The sequence below is a fragment of the Perca fluviatilis genome, chromosome 9, assembly GCF_010015445.1.
Source record: "Perca fluviatilis chromosome 9, GENO_Pfluv_1.0, whole genome shotgun sequence".
NCBI lineage: Eukaryota > Metazoa > Chordata > Actinopteri > Perciformes > Percidae > Perca > Perca fluviatilis.
The window spans coordinates 9670865-9688479 of record NC_053120.1 but is presented as its reverse complement, the minus strand read 5'-3'; the positions used below and the strand labels follow the sequence as shown (position 1 = coordinate 9688479).

The 17615-nt window shown below is 40.1% G+C and overlaps 2 protein-coding genes across 5 annotated transcripts in view; one reads left to right on the top strand and one right to left on the bottom strand.

Moving 5' to 3' along the window:
• The window catches only part of bcar3 (BCAR3 adaptor protein, NSP family member), a 75617-nt gene extending 70217 nt beyond the window's left edge, over positions 1 to 5400 (top strand). For all 4 annotated transcript variants that reach the window (XM_039811949.1, XM_039811951.1, XM_039811950.1 and 1 more), the window contains 6 exons: positions 955 to 1580; positions 2298 to 2413; positions 2872 to 3043; positions 3335 to 3446; positions 4501 to 4704; positions 4835 to 5400. In XM_039811949.1, the coding sequence (XP_039667883.1) occupies positions 955 to 1580; positions 2298 to 2413; positions 2872 to 3043; positions 3335 to 3446; positions 4501 to 4704; positions 4835 to 5013 (1409 nt within the window). In that variant the 3' untranslated portion in view covers positions 5014 to 5400. The remainder of the gene's footprint in view (positions 1 to 954; positions 1581 to 2297; positions 2414 to 2871; positions 3044 to 3334; positions 3447 to 4500; positions 4705 to 4834) is intronic.
• Positions 5401 to 16691: 11291 nt separating this feature from the next.
• fnbp1l (formin binding protein 1-like) overlaps positions 16692 to 17615 on the bottom strand; it is a 56994-nt gene continuing 56070 nt past the window's right edge. The window contains exon 15 of the mRNA XM_039812222.1: positions 16692 to 16923. Within this exon, the coding sequence (XP_039668156.1) occupies positions 16783 to 16923 (141 nt within the window). The 3' untranslated portion in view covers positions 16692 to 16782. The remainder of the gene's footprint in view (positions 16924 to 17615) is intronic.

The following is a 17615-nucleotide window of genomic DNA, read 5'->3' as shown; positions in this document are numbered from 1 at the left end:
GAAATGAAATATTTTCGAAGGCTTTAGTTGTAAATCCCCGCTTGTAAGCCCGCAGAAAAAAAACAGTGAAAGATTTTCAGAATTTCTATATAAAAATTGAAATGACAGGCTATTTAAACATCACAGTACCCATTTTTGCTTTGATTTCACAAAAGGAGTTCACAAATTAAAGTTTTTCTCGTGCATTATTTTCGCAGGGAGTCCTGCAGTGGTGCGGGTTTGAATCCGACCTGCTGCTCTTTGCTGCGTGTCATCCCCTATCTCTCTCCCCCTTTCATGCCTATCCACTGTCTCTATATTATAAAGGGAAAAGCCCCAAAAAGTTATCTTTAAAAAAAAAAAAAAAAAACCTATTGCCCCTTATCCGAGCCCATGGTGTTGTGGCTGTAAAAACGTTCCAATATCGGCGACTTAAATCTAGGAGGGTGACGGTAAAACGTTTTTTTCCTATTTAATGGAGAGCCGAAAGCAATCCTTTTAACTCTAGGTCTTAATGTTAAGAAAACGCAGCACAGAGCCTCTGAGACAGCAGCTGCTACTCATTAATTACAGCTTTCCAAGGTGCTACAATGCATTTGACATTGCTTTACTAATTTTAAAAAGCCTTCAGCCTTATGTTATTTTCTTCATTTTCAGAAGAAGTTCACAAGCTGCTTTCAGCCCAATTGAATTGTCTTGTCTAGTACCAATTTTACTTTATTTAACCTTTTATTAACATAAACTTTTTATTTTCTGTTGTTCTTTTTGAATTGCTCTGGGTGCTCATATTCCATTGCGTTATTATTATTATTATTATTATTATTATTATTATTATTATTATTATTATATGGACTATGGCCAGGACATTTACAGTAATATTTATTATCTATTATTTATTAACTCTTCATCTAAACACAATTTCTAAAAAGAAATTAAAAATATGTAACTATTAAAAGTGTGATTGTTCTTCCACAGCCACCACAGGCCCTGCTGTACCTCCAGTCAAACCCCTGAAGTTCCTCCATCAGCTCCTGCCTGCAGACTCTCACAGCTCCTCCACTTCTGTACTTTCACCTGCTGAACTGGGTCAGCATTCAGATTCAGAGGCGAAAACAGGACGGACTGAACGCCTGCAGCCGAGCCCTGCAGACCTGAGGTCCTGCAGCCCGCTGGTTTGGGAGGAATCAAATACCCCGAACCCCACCACGGACCTTGGCCTCCAGCCTCTGCTCTGCAGCTACGTGGAGAGACTGAGGAGAGAGGGGGAGGCAGGGAGAGAGGAGGAGGGGGAGGAGGAGGAGAAGGAGACAGGAGGGAGTAGAGGAATGGACAGAAGCTCCTACCATCACGCCATCGCTGCTTTAGAAAACACCAGCGAGGAAGAGGAGGAGGACGCAGGGAGGGAGGAGGACAGGAGGAGCGGTTTCCAGCGGCCCGTCGAAGAGACGGAGTCGACGTTCCGGCCGGCCGAGTTCCAATCTCGACTTCTGCCCACGGAGAACAAACCGCTGGAGATGGTGGTGCTGAAGAGAGCCAAGGAGCTGCTGCTCAGACACAATCACCACAGTATCGCCAGACACCTGCTGATGGCCGACTGCCAGGTACACACACACACACACACACACACACACACACACACACACACACACACACACACACACACACACACACACACACACACACGCACAAACACACACACACACACACACACCAACAATATAATTCAGTGTAATTATCTAACAGCATTTTTAATTTCTCTATAAAAGCGCTGTTGTTTAATGAATATTGTTAATATCATTAAAAATATTGGAGGTAAATTAAATTGCCAAAGCATTTTCACCTCCTTTTTCTCCTTACATTAACCCGGCGAATAAAACAGAATTTTTTTTAGGCGGATTACAATTTGAGAATTTCAAATCTGAAATTCGTTATTGTGACACGATAAAAACTGAGCCGGACATTTTTAAGTCCAAACATGAACTTGTCATTGCTCTGTCGGTGCTTTATCAGTCAGGCTCCACTGGGAAGCAAATTTTTAAGCCGTGTCGCATCAAGAATAGTTAGTTACAACATAAAAAGATGCCAAGTTTGACACCAGACAGATGGAGAAAAGCTTTTTTACTGGTTCTGTAACACACAGAATTAGATTTCTCTCCTGCAGCTGATGCAATAAAAGGATCCTCCTGACTCAGAGAGAATCACTGAGAAAGAAAACAGCCTTGAGCCAAACACAATATTACAGCTAATCAACACACACACACACTAGATAGACAGAATAAGAGAGAAAGATACAACAGAAAACCTTTTTTCTCCTCCAGGTTGCGAGGATAGTCGGAGTGACTTCAGAGGTTAAAGGTCTGATGGGCGTGACCTCCGGTCTGGAGCTGGTGACGCTGCCACACGGTCGACAGCTGAGGCTGGACCTCATGGAAAGGTACACTTCAAACACAAACATCAAACACACACACACACATACAGAACAGCACAAATGTTGCATACAGATACAAAATACAAAACACAATTCCAGGAAGTTCAAGTCCCTATAAAAAAGATAATTTACACACTTCAAGCTCACAGTTTACATATTTATTTCAATTTTTTCTAGTAAAATACTGCATAATTTCCAGACCTCTGAAATGTAGTTATTTGAAGGGGTTACACGCCAGAAAGATGGAAAACAACAGCTTTTGCCGAAGCTGATGCACCGAAACTAGAATTTGAGGCGACGTCAGCAGTGATTCCTGCCTGCTGGTTCCTTGTGCTTCCTGTAAACACAGAGGCTGTCCGCCTGCACACAGTCACTGACAGATCACATTACAAACGGTCAAACAAAAAGCAGATCCCGTTGCTGTTCGGCTCGCGTTGATAATCCACCTCTCCTCTGTCCGCCAGGCACCACACCATGGCGATAGGCGTTGCCGTGGATATTCTGGGATGTACGGGCAGCGTGGACGAGCGGGCGTCCACCTTAAATCGCATCATCCTGGTCGCGCTGGAGCTGAAGGACACGGTGGGCGACCTTTTCGCTTTCACGGCCCTGATGAAAGCTCTGGACCTGCCGCAGGTAACACACACACACACACACACACACACACACACACACACTCACACACTCACACACTCACACTTTGATTTGTTTAATTGTATCAAGAATGCCATAAACATGAAAAGACATCTAATACAATAGAGGATAAAAACACAATAAAGTCCAGGACTCACACATACTCACATATTATTTTGACATTCAGAAACCACGTTTGACCACTTCAGTCTGTGTAATTATCTCTGATATTGTTAAATAAAATGTTTGATGGTACTGTGAGACACTGTCGAGCTGATGGGTTGTCCTCTGCAGATCAGCCGTTTGGAGGAAACATGGACGGCTCTACGAAGGAACTACACACAGACCGCCATCACCTACGAGAAAACACTGAGACCTTTCTACAAGAATCTGTATGAGGGCACAGGTACTGAAACACACACACACACACACACACACACACACACACACAAGTTATAGATGAAATCAAATCACATCACTACAACATATTGACCAAAGGAGAATTACTGAAACAGCTCAAACACTGAATCAATAAAAGGAAAGAAACAGCCAAACCCCTGCCAGAACCAGACGCTGATGTTGCATCCATGTGCTTGTCAATTCTCCCTTCTCCTAGATGCCAGGGATTTATGTGTATTTTAAAGAGAAATAAAACAACGAGGATGTGAGGCAGCTAGTTTCTCTCTGGTTGTTTTAATCCTGCAAGGGGACACAAATATTGGCAAATACTACCACTGGACTGGACAGACATTTTCAAACCTACAAATAGGTACTAAAAAATACTTGCAAGCTCACAGAGATGGCGGGATGAATATACCTTAAATCAAGAGGTTCAACCTCTTCTCCCCCCCTCCCCTAATTTCACCTGGTGTAAAAGTCTTGATATTAAAATTGCAAAGAGGGCCGCATAAAAACAATTGTACAACAATTTCTACAAACTACATCAACAGGCTAAGGCAGTATAAACACACAGTATAGCATATCCAGTAAGGACGCGTTAACAGGTTTGAGTTTCCGAAACTATTAAAAATAATTCATTAATTGCATTTACAAGCAAATGTATTGACTATTTTTTTCAGATCATTAAAGTGACTTGAATTCACCAAAAGTAAAAACCTCTGACAATTTTAAGTCCCTTAGTAGGAAGCAGCAGTGTATTTCTTTATTTTTTTTTAAAGTTTTTTAGTTTTATACACATTTCACATGATTCCTAATAAGAAGGCCTTTAAGAGCTACAGTACGATTCATGCGTTTTCTTCCTTACAAAGTTTAGAGTTGTCAGAGTGTTGACTGGACTCGGATGATTTTAAATGATACCGTCCTGGGAGAGAAGTGTAATATCGTAGTGCAATTATTATAATATTTCAGAGACGACAGAACGGTTTTCTAAGTTTAAGAGATACAGGAAGGTATTTCCAATTTTAAACAATCCACTGATCTCCCTCCTCCTCTTCCTGCAGCTTCCTCCCCTGCGGTGGTCTGCGTCCCCCTCCTGCTGCCTCTCCTCACTTTGATGGAGCGTTCGTCAATCACACCCGAGGGGGCGGAGCTCTGGGAGACCAGCGACCAGGGCTGTGACATCATGCTGCGCCACCTGGAGGATGCACGCAACGTTGCACGCAACGCAAACACCTACACAGCCAACGCACAGGAGCTCTTACAAGGTTAAAAACAAGAAAAGGCACAAAGTTATACACAAAGACGCGTCTATCTTTTGTAAATTAAATTTTTAAATTAAAACAAACTGAAAGAGAAGATGTCAATAACAGCTGTGTTTTTTTCCCCTGTCTTCAGGGTTCACGTGGGATGAAGACCTGTTGGAGGTGTTCAAAACAGACTTTCAGCTGCGGCTGCTGTGGGGAAGCCGTGGAGCTTCAGTCAACCAATCAGATCGTTACAACAAATTTAACCTCATCCTCACTGCCTTGTCACGAAAACTGGAGCCCCCGCCCAAAACACAAACTTTAATTTGACTTCACCTGAGCAACAACTCTGACATCCGGACGCACTCTGGACTTCAGTAGAACATCAGGTGGATCAGAAACCAGCTGTTGACGGAGAGAAATCAACTCAACGAGGCAGGAAGTTGATCAGAGAACGACCGGTTGGTAGTCCGAGGAAGAGGATACGTTTCTAAATCAAACTTCACGCAGGCTCTCCTGCGGCTGAACACGATGCTGTCAGTAGCTGTTCAGTCGTCTTATTTCTCCAGATAAAGACTCTCAAGGTTACAGACTTTTCATTCACTTAAAGGTGCCGTAGGTGGGATTGCAAAGATCCAGGACTTAGCCAAAAAAAATGTTTAACATCAACTTCTCAGTCCCTCCCCCCTTTCTGCTAAAGCCCAAAACGGTCTCCTAAGCCCCTCCCCCCACAAGGGAGAATGAATGTGTGTGAGAGCAGTGATTGACATGCAGTTAGACCCCCCCCACGGCCCCGATTGGTGCATCTGAACAGGGAGCACTACAGGCTGTAGGTGGTTCCAGAGGAGTCAGATTTTTTTTTTATGACCTTCTTCATGTAGTTCTACTGGAACATAGGGTCAGTTTCAGCAGATATGACAGAAAGTTAGTTTTATAAGGCTTACCTGCTGCACCTTTAATACTCTACAAAGTCTGTAATAAACCTGCAACTTCAGTTTGTTTAAAGTGCACATCATCACCCTCAGTCTCTGCACAATTTCTGGGTTAAAATAAATCAGAAGACTCACAACTATGACACTTCACATGTAAAATAAAAACACACACATACAGGAAGAATCTAAAACACACAGGGAACAATATAAATATAACAGGATTGAGATTAGTATTATTATGCTTTACTCACTTATTTCCATTGCAGGAGATGCAGGAGCCACAGGTCACTTAAAGTGCTCATATTGTGCTTTTTGGCTTTTTCCCTTACCTTTATTGTGTTATATATCTTTTTTTGTGCACGTTATAGGTTTACAAAGTGAAAAAGCCCAAAGTTCACCCCAAAGGGACTTACCATCTCCAACAGAAAACACTGTTCACAAACTGCTCCAAACAGTTCTATTGTTGTCCAGCCTTTACTTCAGAGACAAACGTGGTCACTTTGTAACACACGTTATAATGCTCACCTAGCTGCTAGCATGGCACGCCCTCATACTCTGCTTCTGACTGGCTAGTAGTCCTTACCTAGCTACTGCTCATTTGCAACTCCCAACAAAGATGGAACAGAAGTGCGATGTCTCACTCTGTAGCTAAAACAGAGAACTCAACACACAGGGTGAAAAGAGGAGTTGCAGCAATGTGCAGTACAACAAAAATGTTTTTTTTTTTTTTATTAAACCATGTAAACCTATTCTGGTACAACCTCTAAATACAATTATGAACATGAAGATGAGCATAATATGAGCACTTTAATTCCTCCATGTTTTTGTGGCAACAATCCTCTAAAAAAAAAAAAGTAATGTGCCGTTTGGTGCTTGAAAAATGACATTTTCAAAAAGGTAGTGATGTTGGTTTAGAAATGTTGCTCTTTTTCAAACAGGCCCTTGTTTAATATCAGTTAATGTTGAACATAATTTTATGTTAAGACTAAAGAAGGAAAAACTGCAAATAGCTCCACATCTTGTGACAAGTACATTAAAAGTAAAATGTAAGGATGTCTCCGTAAAGACGTTAATGTACTCCGTATTTATTCCTGGTAACAAACTGCTAGAAACTGTTTTTTAAACAGAGAAAGGAAATGTAACTACAAAGTTGACATCTGTGTATATTGTCTAGATAGAATAATATATGTATTTAAGAGTTACAATGAGATTGCTGGCTGCACTTATCAGTGTGACCTTTGATACAAAACCACTAAGAAGTAAAAAAAAAGAAAGACAAAGAAGATGTACAGTAGAACTAGATCTGTTGTACAGTATTTACATAAAGTAGGAGCAGAACATCTGATTTGTAGCAGCAATTCAAAACTTCCTGTACATGTAGCTATGTCTTTTTCCAGATGAAAATGTTTATTTTCTACATAAACCTGAATGAAATGATTTAAAAAAAATGACAGAAGTCCGTTAACATGCGAGAGACTAAAGTTGTACATATTTGAAATGTTAGTATGTAAACAATAGACTGTACATTTTCTGTATAAGACTGACTGTAAAAAAAAAAAAAAAGATGATGGTTTTAATATGTTTATATTATTATGAACTACTGTGGTAAGATTGAATAAATACTGTATGGTGTACAATCTGCGGAGGTCAACCGGCTTCGAATTTATTCACATCTTAGTTGAATCCTTCAACAAACATTTTCTGCCGCTAGGGGTCTCTCAATCAAAACAATAACAAAAGACGGCGCAATGCCGTCACTGCGGTCAGCTTCTCCCGGTTAGTAGCATATTCCTACAGTGTTCAACATTCAGGAGTTTTTTTTTTAAGTCAGCCGAATTATCCGCAGAGGACTCAGCCGAATTATCCGCAGAGGACTCCTCCTCTCCGAAACGAATGGGCCCGGTCATTAAAACCGGTAAAAACACTGAACATGGCAGTTTCACAACAAAAATCCGTGTTTCTCCGATGCTGTTCGGCAAGTCGGCAAAAGGGCTGGGGCCGATCTCCCACAGATCGTTTCTCTGACAATGGAAGACCCAGATGTTGGTGGCGACTAAAACCCTTCACCCATTTAAAAATAAATAGTTAAAAACGACCAAGATCTAAAAAGTTTATCGTAAAAATGCAAGAAAAAGTAAATTTATTACGGCTTCTGGCAGAAAACCACAACGCTGACGTATGCACAAAGGGGATAAGACGTCACGACACCGTCAGCGAGCAAGCAATGCGAGCAAGTTGCTGCGTTCATGCCACCTCGGAATGGGAATAACAGGCACCGCCCCCCTGGTTACGTTGTTTTTCCGACTGGCAGCGTTCACATGGTCGGGGTGCGCGTTCTTCTTCTTCTGTTATATTGGCGTTTGGCATAACAACTTTTTGCATGACTGCCACCAACGGTTGGCCGTAGCCTAGAGCATCAGGTGTGTGAAAACATGGAGGCCACAATAACAAAAGATTATCTGCTGTTTTTTTATGCGAGCATCCAAACAGCACATCGTCAGGTGTTTGTTTGTGTTATCTGCAGGACAACGAACGGGAAAAGACACGGATAATGTGGGTTTTTTTTATACATGGGCCTATTTATGAATAATTTTAAACACGTTATGTCTGTGTATGTTTCTTGGCAGAGGCATTTGTCCACAATAAACAGTTTATTATAATTGAAATATGTTCAGTGAACCAAAGTCGCCTCCATCAAACGTCAGTTGTCAACAACGCGTCACCAGCTGGGGAACTCTGTTATCAAAATCCAGCCCGAGTTTCCCACCACTGATTCCCACAGGACGTTACGTGAATGGTGACGTTTTCACTCGGAAAAACGTTTTTCCGATGTCCATGAACGCACAGAATGACACGGACACGGTCCTTTGATAGAATTACAGATTTAGGTTTAAACATTGTTGGAAACATTTGGGCTAACCTATACACAGCTCAACAAAATATATGAAAAAGGTGTCGTTTTTAGAAATTATAATGCTTAAAAGTTACATATCTTTAACACGTTTGAAGGCTTTGTTTTTAGTTAATGAGCTTTAACTTCTGCCAGATGTTGACTGTATTTTTAAGGTAATTTTACTTTTGATTTGCCATAAAGTATATAACTAAATGTCACTAACAGGTCCTATTTGGCAGAGTCAAAAGTCACAGGTGAATTTAAACATCACTTTTGCATAAATTTCACAGAACAAACCCACTTTTCATTGCTGCTTATTTTATTATAGAACAATATCTTGAAAGAAGAAAAAAGCAATTTGTTCACAAAGTGTCTGACAACATTCAAAGTAAAAAGATGTGCACACAAAATGGAAATAGAAGTACTGCCACTGGTTATTATAACATACAACATGGTAAAAACATTTACATGGATGAATATCCTGCAGAATCACTGTGTACCTGCTACTGGTTTCATTTACTGTGATTAGAGGTTGATGCTGATAAAAAATTAAAAAAAGGGTTTCATCGTAAGTCGTCAAGAACGTTATTATTTAACATCCCAAAGCTGCTTTGTTAAGTATTTTTGCATATTATGAATTACAGCACAGTGGCTATTATAATACTCAGCTCACATTTTTTATATGTATATTAAGACTAAAAAATAAAATAACCATTGGTAAACGTTGCTAATTTCAAAGCTTCTGCTTTACTACTGACATGTTTTCTTGGATTAAAGGGACAGTACACTCCAAAAATGCCTCATGAGATAACTCTTGTTATGATTTGATACTATAAATAAACTTGAATTGAATGAGTCAACCAAAACAAGGAAATTAGAGACAAAAAAAGAAAGATTTGGAGTGTACCGTCCGTTTAAGAGTTAGTATAAATGTCCTGCAAGAATCCAAATATCAACATAATACACACTAATTCAGCAAGTAACAGAGGCCACTGCCTTTATCTTCACGTCATAACAGAGGATTATCATCTCCACTACATCTCGTAGGCCTACCTTTATGTCTGAGTGCACATTAACAATTACAAGCAAGGTTTTTGTAGAGTTGTTTTGTATAGAAGTCATTTACAACTTCTGCCTCTCTCGGTTTTCTAGAATTGTTAATTGAATATCATTGTTGAACAAAACCAACATTGGAAGACATTGCTTTGGGCTGTTAAAACTTTCGACAGGCATTATTCACTATTTTATTTTACATTTTAAAGATTAAACAATAACAAAAATAATAGGCTACATTGATAATGACAGACAATTAGTTTCAGCCCTAATTGCTTTAAAACAGGTCTTAACGGTATGACTGTATTACCACTGGAACAAATAAATCTAATATGCAACACTTGACTGCACACATTTTACATTGTAGTTTTCACAACAACAACAAAAAAAAGGCCAAAAATGTGTCGTTTTAGCTCAATTTAAGGAATCACAAGCAGGCTAGCATCTGTAGCTAACCATGGCATCAGATGTGTACACAAAGCAAAAAGCACCGATTGGTTTCGTGTATAGGTTTACAAAGCATCGTCATGAAAAGCTAACACTGACAGACTGCAGAAACTGGTTACTTTCATTTGCACCATTTTGCATCCCCAAGCAAATTAAACCCAATCAGTACAGAGGGAAGCCTGAAAACTATTTAGACATTTTGGGAACTACGCTTTTACACTTTCCTGCAGAGAGATGGATGAGATCCGACTCTCATCTCTGTACGATAAATCTGAAGCTACAATCAGCAGCCAGTTAGCTTAGCATTAAGACAGAGGGAAAACAGCTAGCCTGGCTCTGTTCAAAGGTAACAAAGCAAGTGGGTTTGTTTAAGCCATACAAAGTGTAAAAACGGCAAGTTGTGGAAAGCGAATTTCTCACAATGTCAAACTACTTCTCCGATGCACAATGATCGCAAATGGGAGAGGACAAGCGTAGTTCAAGTAACAGCGACAGCATCATTCTGTACATTTCACAGCTTCATCGGAGAAACACAGACTACAACTGAGGCGTCGCCACCTGCTGTTTAGATCGACAAGCAGCCGGATCATTAGTGGCATTTTTGCCTTGAATAGCATCAAAAGGAAGTCAAACTTGACTTCAGATGTGTAGTTTTGTTAGTCTATTGAAGAGATACAGTGAATGGTTAAAAAAAAAAAAATCACCACAGAGACAAATGCATTCAAAGAATCTATAAAATCATGCAACAAAAATGTTGGTCATTGCTCGTCAAGAGTTACAAAAGAGTATAAAAACCCATCAGGAAGAGAACATTACTAGAAGTGTTTTCTCGCTGCTACACAGTGGTCGTTCATAAAGTTCACACCTCTCTCAGCAGACAACGCAGACCTTCAGTCATCCATTCATTCATTCATTAACTCGTTCCATTTAAAATCAGATTCAAATGCTGTAGTAGCTACTTCAGGGCAAAGTGCATCAGTTCAATTCAAACCTTGTTGTCTCTCATGAAGTGTCAAACAGACCTAAAAACAATCACCATGGAAACACATTCAGCATGACTTAAAAAGAGGTTAATATGTACAAATCATTCAATGGTAAAAAAACTAACGTCAGGCATGTAACACGGGAACATGTACACACATTTACATATTAGTAGTATGCAGAGCCAAACACGGCAACGTTCAACACGTGTTTTTGGCCTGTTTGCCATAAACGTGCGTACGCGTCGTTGATACATGCCAGCGTATCGTCACATTCACAAATACAACTGATTAAAATGGGAAAAACTTTTTTTTATTTTATTTTTTTAAATGGATATGCAGTTGAGAGTCCCCAAGGTGGTGAGGTGAGCCCAGGTGGCTGCTGGGAGATGTAGTCAGGCGGAGGAGCAGACACATACAGGCGTGTAGTGGAATAATCCCTCCACAGTAAAAACGCCATGAAGTTTTAAGGCAGAGTCTGACGGCGAAGACAACCGAAGCTCCTCTTTGCGTTTGGCGTTATCTAAAGTGGCCCAGCCCGGCTCAAGCTGAGCTGTGGTTTTGGTGAGGAAAGGCTCCCATCTGCTGGTTCGACCGGTGGTATTACAACCCAGCAGGAAGAAGAGAGGAAAGGTGGGGGAAGAAAGAAAAAGACGGGTAGAGAAGTCCTGTATTCACCCGATAGTCCTGCTATCTGCCTAATGAGGAGGAACTGAGTAAACGCACACAAATAAAAATGATCCGCATGCCGGACTTTCATTAAAACATCAGGATGACGCAGCATTCAACACACAACTCAGCCGAGGTTACACACACACACACACACACACACACACACACACACACACACACACACACACACACACACACACACACACACACACACACACACACACACACACACACACACACACACACACACACACACACACACACACACACACACACACACAGAGTTGCAGTTAAAGTCACAGATGAAACGTCTGGTCATGTTTGGGACATTTTAAGGACATGCGACTGTATGAGGGTGAGGGCAGGCATGAGGAGCAGAGTGGCTCAGGCAGACATCACCAACAGAGCACAGATGATAACAGGCGACGGTGGATGAGTGCAGCACTGACATGGTTAGTGGCAGCAAATACTGTAAGCGCAACTGACCCTTTAAAAAAAAGGTGACACACCCTGACAGTCTAAGTTTGAAATTGACAGATTTTCTCTCACCAGGAGCTGGACCCGAAGTTTTGGGGGGAAAGTTTACATGTTGGTAGTCGGATTCAGAGAATATAGGTAGGAAATATTATATTATTATATGTTTTGTTATGAATTTGAGGGTCCATTATTAGAGCTTGGAAATGGCAATTTGACCATAAAATATCTCATTACTTACTTGATGTTTCCGAAGCTCTCATGGCCTTCCATGTCATCTTTTGTGATGAGATTTATTTTTTTCTTTGCTACTTTATGATTTGAGGAGCCCATTCGTTTGAGTGAAAACAATGAAAGGAGCTTCAATGGATGCCTCTACAAAAGACTTACAGAACACTTTTCTATCAACACTTTGACTAGCCCCTTCACAGGAGACTTTTTTTTAAACGAATAAAAAGGCGAGCTATCCTGTAAAAGCACCAAGCAGACAGTAAATCAGTGAGGTGGGAAGATGCTCCTGTCGTTAAAGGATGAATCCACAACAAATCAGAGAGGAAAACCTGCTGTTGGCACTGGTCTCTGTAAGCTGAAACGTTCAAGTAGACATGTATGTTTTACTCTTAGCCACACAGCAATTAGTGAGGTCGTAGGTCAGTGCAACGCCTATCAGTTCAATTTTCTAAGCACAAACGGACATTTGGAAAAACAGAAAAATAGGTTCCAATATCCAATTTTTTATTTTTTTCTGCCTTGACAAATTAAAAAATTGGATCTTTTTTTCAATTTTCTGTTTTTATTCAGAATTGACACAAAATTGTGTCTGGGCTCCAATTATTCAATACTGCAATGGTATTCTCTCCCTCGTTCCGCCTAGCTACGCCCCCCCCCCATTCGAAACCATCAGTTGCAAGCACCTCTGACCCCAAAGTCTATCAGTTTCTTTTTTTTTTTTTGGTCCATATGCAGTTAATACCCTGCATATTCCGCAAAGCAGAGGAAGAGAATATCATTGCAGAATTGAATAATTGGAGCTCAGACGCAATTTTGTAATTTTCTCAATTTCTGATCCTCCGAATAAAAAACTGAATATTGGAAAAACAGGTTAAAGATCAAATTTTTTTATTTGTCAAGGTGAAAAAAAAATGAAAAATTAGATATTTGAACCCATTTATCTGTTTTTCCAAATGTCCGTTTGTGCTTACAAAATTGAACTGATAAGCGTACACGGACCATCGTAGCACATGCTTTCTATTTGCTGTCAAAGGTTTAAAGGTGATACATACACTGTATGTTTGAACCCACAGAGAGAAGAACATCAGCAAGTTTTTCCCCCTGATGTGATTGGATTTCCCCCTAAACAAAGTGTGTGGCCATCACACAAGTCGACCGTGATAGACCAGGAAGCGTCTGCAGCTTCCGTTTATTCTAATAAACATCTGACAGTGGCTTCATCATAGATATAAAACGTGTAAAAAAAAATTTTTTATATCACAGCAGCAGAGGAGGGATTGTGGTTTCCACCTCCGTGTTCCTAGTTTTCTGCCGCTGCTGCTGAAGTGTTACCATGTCCAAATTTTGAAGCAAAAAAGTTCAGAAACTCCTAGTCAGGGTGGGACTTCTCCAATGGCTGATACTTATTATTAGATGATATTAGTGCTAGTATCTTTTTTTGGGCTTTGAGGTCATCTACTCTTCTACTTATGACCCTCCCTTCTTCCTCTAGTAACCCAGAATGCTTTGCTGATTATGGATATGTGAACATGCAGACATGCAAACCTGCCTCAAACATCTATCCCTCTCTACCTGTCTCTTTCTTCATCACCCCCCACCCCACCACCACCACCAATAATCAGCAATCAGCGTGAGCCCTTCACCAGCCAATCAAATCGCCCGGCCACTCTGCAGCCCTCAGGAACCTGCAGTCACATAGAGGAGAGAGCGAGTTACTACAAGACACACAAGGTGCTGCAGTTACCTAGGGCTGAGAAGGAAGTTTGTGTTTTAACAGAATTGAAGGGTTACAGAGTGCATACGGAGAGAGACTGCCAACTGACTTTTAAAAAGAGTAGCTTCCATGGACACAATTCACAAGAAAGTAAAGGAAGGAAGCAAGAAAAGGGAGGAGAGGAGAGAAAAGGAGGGAAGACAGAAACAGATAAAAGATAAATAGATGAGGAATAAGGAGAAGGAATATGAAGGAGGGAGATGAGGCAATGGAAGGACAGGAAAGCAGGAAATACATGACTCAAAGGAGGGAGAGAGAAGGGGGATGAGGAAATGAAAGGATGGAAGACAGGAAGAAAGAAGACAAAAGAAGACTGAGGAAAAAAATACATGAAGACAGGAAAGAAAGGAATGAATAATATAAAGGGATAGACTTAACTGATTTACAGAGTGGGGGAAAAAGGCAGAACAAAAAGTCACTTTTTGTAAGTTTGGCAGCCTCCCCTTTAAAAACATTTGACCAGTATGTGTGTAAGAATGAATTACACGATAATGGCAACAAATACATGGTGGCAACACTTTCCAGTTAGCTGTTCTCTGTATTCAGGCATGCAGAATTTGGGTGCCATGGTTCTTCCTCCTTGTTGGTACAACGAGGTGTTGACTGCAATAATAATAATAATAATAATAATAATAATAATAATAATAACCCTTCAGACATGACTATACTGAGACGCTTCAGCTGGCACAGTTACTGTCAACCACCTGCAGTAGAGGATTATACTGTCAGGGATGCCAATAGAAACTCTAAGGCCGGTTACACACTGGCTGCGGTGTGTGAGCGTGTCAGCTGCGTGGCGTGTCCGTTTATATTTCGGCTCCCCTGTTAACAGGTTAGAGCCACGCCGAAAACGCGTGCATGCTAGATATAGAATCGACGCCTATTTTTCACGCGACACGCAAGCGTGTGGAAAGCGTTTGTAATATATATATAAAAAAATATATATATATATAAAAATATATATATATATATATATATATATAAAAACAATTTTCTAATATGTCACCTGTCAATACAGAACGAAATATTCTGTAGCCTATTTTGCCGTCAATATTGCCGAACGTTGTCTTTGCTGTAATCAAATCAGTATATATTTATGTTTAACATGGTATTTCATTTTATCAATGGGTAACCTACATGTGTCCAGACAAGGCTAGCAGCAGCGCCGCGTCAGACACGTTTCTGGTGTGGAAAGACAGAAAAATCCACGCAGCTGACACGCAACAGAAACGCCACGCTCACGCCACGCAGCCAGTGTGTAACCGGCCAAATGGTCGGAGCTGTTTTTAATCAGAGACTCAAACAATGACCAAGGACAGTCTGTTGAGGAGTGCAAGATAACATGAAATACATGATTGAGAGAATTATTATTATATTATTCTTACAGCCTTCGTTAACTGAAGTGAAACAGTTTTCACACTGCACTTCCTAACTTCATCTTCTAACTTAAGGATTCTAAATTTAGAATATATATATATATATATATATATATATATATATATATATATATATATATATATATATATATATATAGTATTGAGAAACTAACATATTGTTGGTTTTGGTCTTTTCATGGGAGTTGTATACAATAAATAAAAATGAAGAATGACGTGTCTTATCCTCATAAAACTTCCAGCTCTGCTCTGAAAGGACACATAATATCAAAAAGACTAAATCAGCCAAACGCCTGTAACTGTATGATACAACACTACCAAGGCTGAAACCAGACAAACCTTAATAATAACAACTCCACCTTTAATGTGATGGCACAGGTAACACAGGAAAAAACAAAACGTGCATTCTGACACACACACACACAAATCGGACAGAAAAATAAAAACAGATGAAATCAGAACATCTTCGAATTAAGTCGACACGTGAATCCAAAGAGCTTAAAATCAGTTTTAAAACGTCTCCAGTTTAAAATGCAGAAACATCAACATAATTAAAATATAAATTGTTTCTAATATATACACAGAACTTAGAACACTTTGATCGATAAGAAGTGGTGTAGCCTTTACATGAGGCCCAAAACAGCAGTGGAGACATCACTCTCTCTCTCTTCCTCTCTCCCTCTCTTCCTTCTTTCTCTCTCTCTCTTCTTTTCTTTTTTTTTTCTCTTCTCTCTCTCTCTTTTTTTTCTTTTCTTTTTTTCTTTCTCTCTCCCCCACACACACACACACACACACACACACACACACACACACACAACACACACACACACACACACACACACACACACACACACACACACACACACACACACACACACACACACACACACACACACACACACACACACACACACACACACACACACACACACACACACACAAAAACAAAAAAAAAAAAACAAATTTTTTTCCCCCTCCTCCCCCCAAAAAAACAAAACACAAACAACCACAACCACAAAAAAACAAATTGTCCCACACACGTGAGAGGAGGACAAATGATTACAGGGTTAGAGGGATAAACAGGAGGACAGAGAGACGGGATGGCAATCAGAAAAAAAAACAAATGAATGTCCATGCAATTGTTGAGATGCAGATGTCTTTTTTTTTTTTTTTGTAGTGTTATTTCGAGGAACAGAAAGCGGGGAGGACGGAGAGGACGACAGACAGGATGAGAGAGACAGTGTTAGCTTCAGATGTAGGTGACAGCACCTTTGCAGTTTTTCTCCATGGTGATTTCTACGTAGGTGGTGGGAACGTAGCCCTCCTCTCCGCTCTGCTTCCTCGCCCTCGTCCAGCCATCGCCTTTATCCTCCTCGATGATGTATAACACCTGCAGCGAAAAATTAAAAATACATTTTTATTTATTTTTTTTTAAATGACTTTCTGGATGGTTGTTAATGAAAGTTATACAGCACAATATGTGGATGATCATCATCACTTAATGAGTAAATTAAGTATATTACTTGGACAGAGGCCTTCCATTGACTACAGCATATTTTAAAAGGACATTTAGTGTAGTTTTTAAATTTTAAATGAGAATACCTTCTGTAACATTATCTTTGATGGCACACATTTTTGTTTGGAAACAAATGAGGCAACCCCATTCAAATTCTTGCAGACTATGTGTTGCTATTGTCTCCGTGTCCACGTTGGATTTGTTGAGGGGAAATGCTTTTCTGTCAGCAAATTTAGAGTATTTCTTTGTTTTTATTTGGTACCACTCGGAGTTGCCAAAGTGAGATTTTTTAAAACTTTACACACCGGGGCTTTAATAAGCATACTGTAAGTCTGGGACTATACTACAGTTTTGCTGTCATCAGCCTAATTTTCTAAAACAGCTGGCAAGGTACTTATTGGTTACTTACTTAAACAGGAGGAAATAGTACATTTGTTGGGAACTATTTTCAGCTGCGGATTAATACACATTTTGTGCTCTAGTGAGTATTTACAGCAGCAGGACGGTGTGTGACTGGGTCAAAATAAACAACAGTGTGTGAGTGTGTTCATAACAGATAGAGGAAT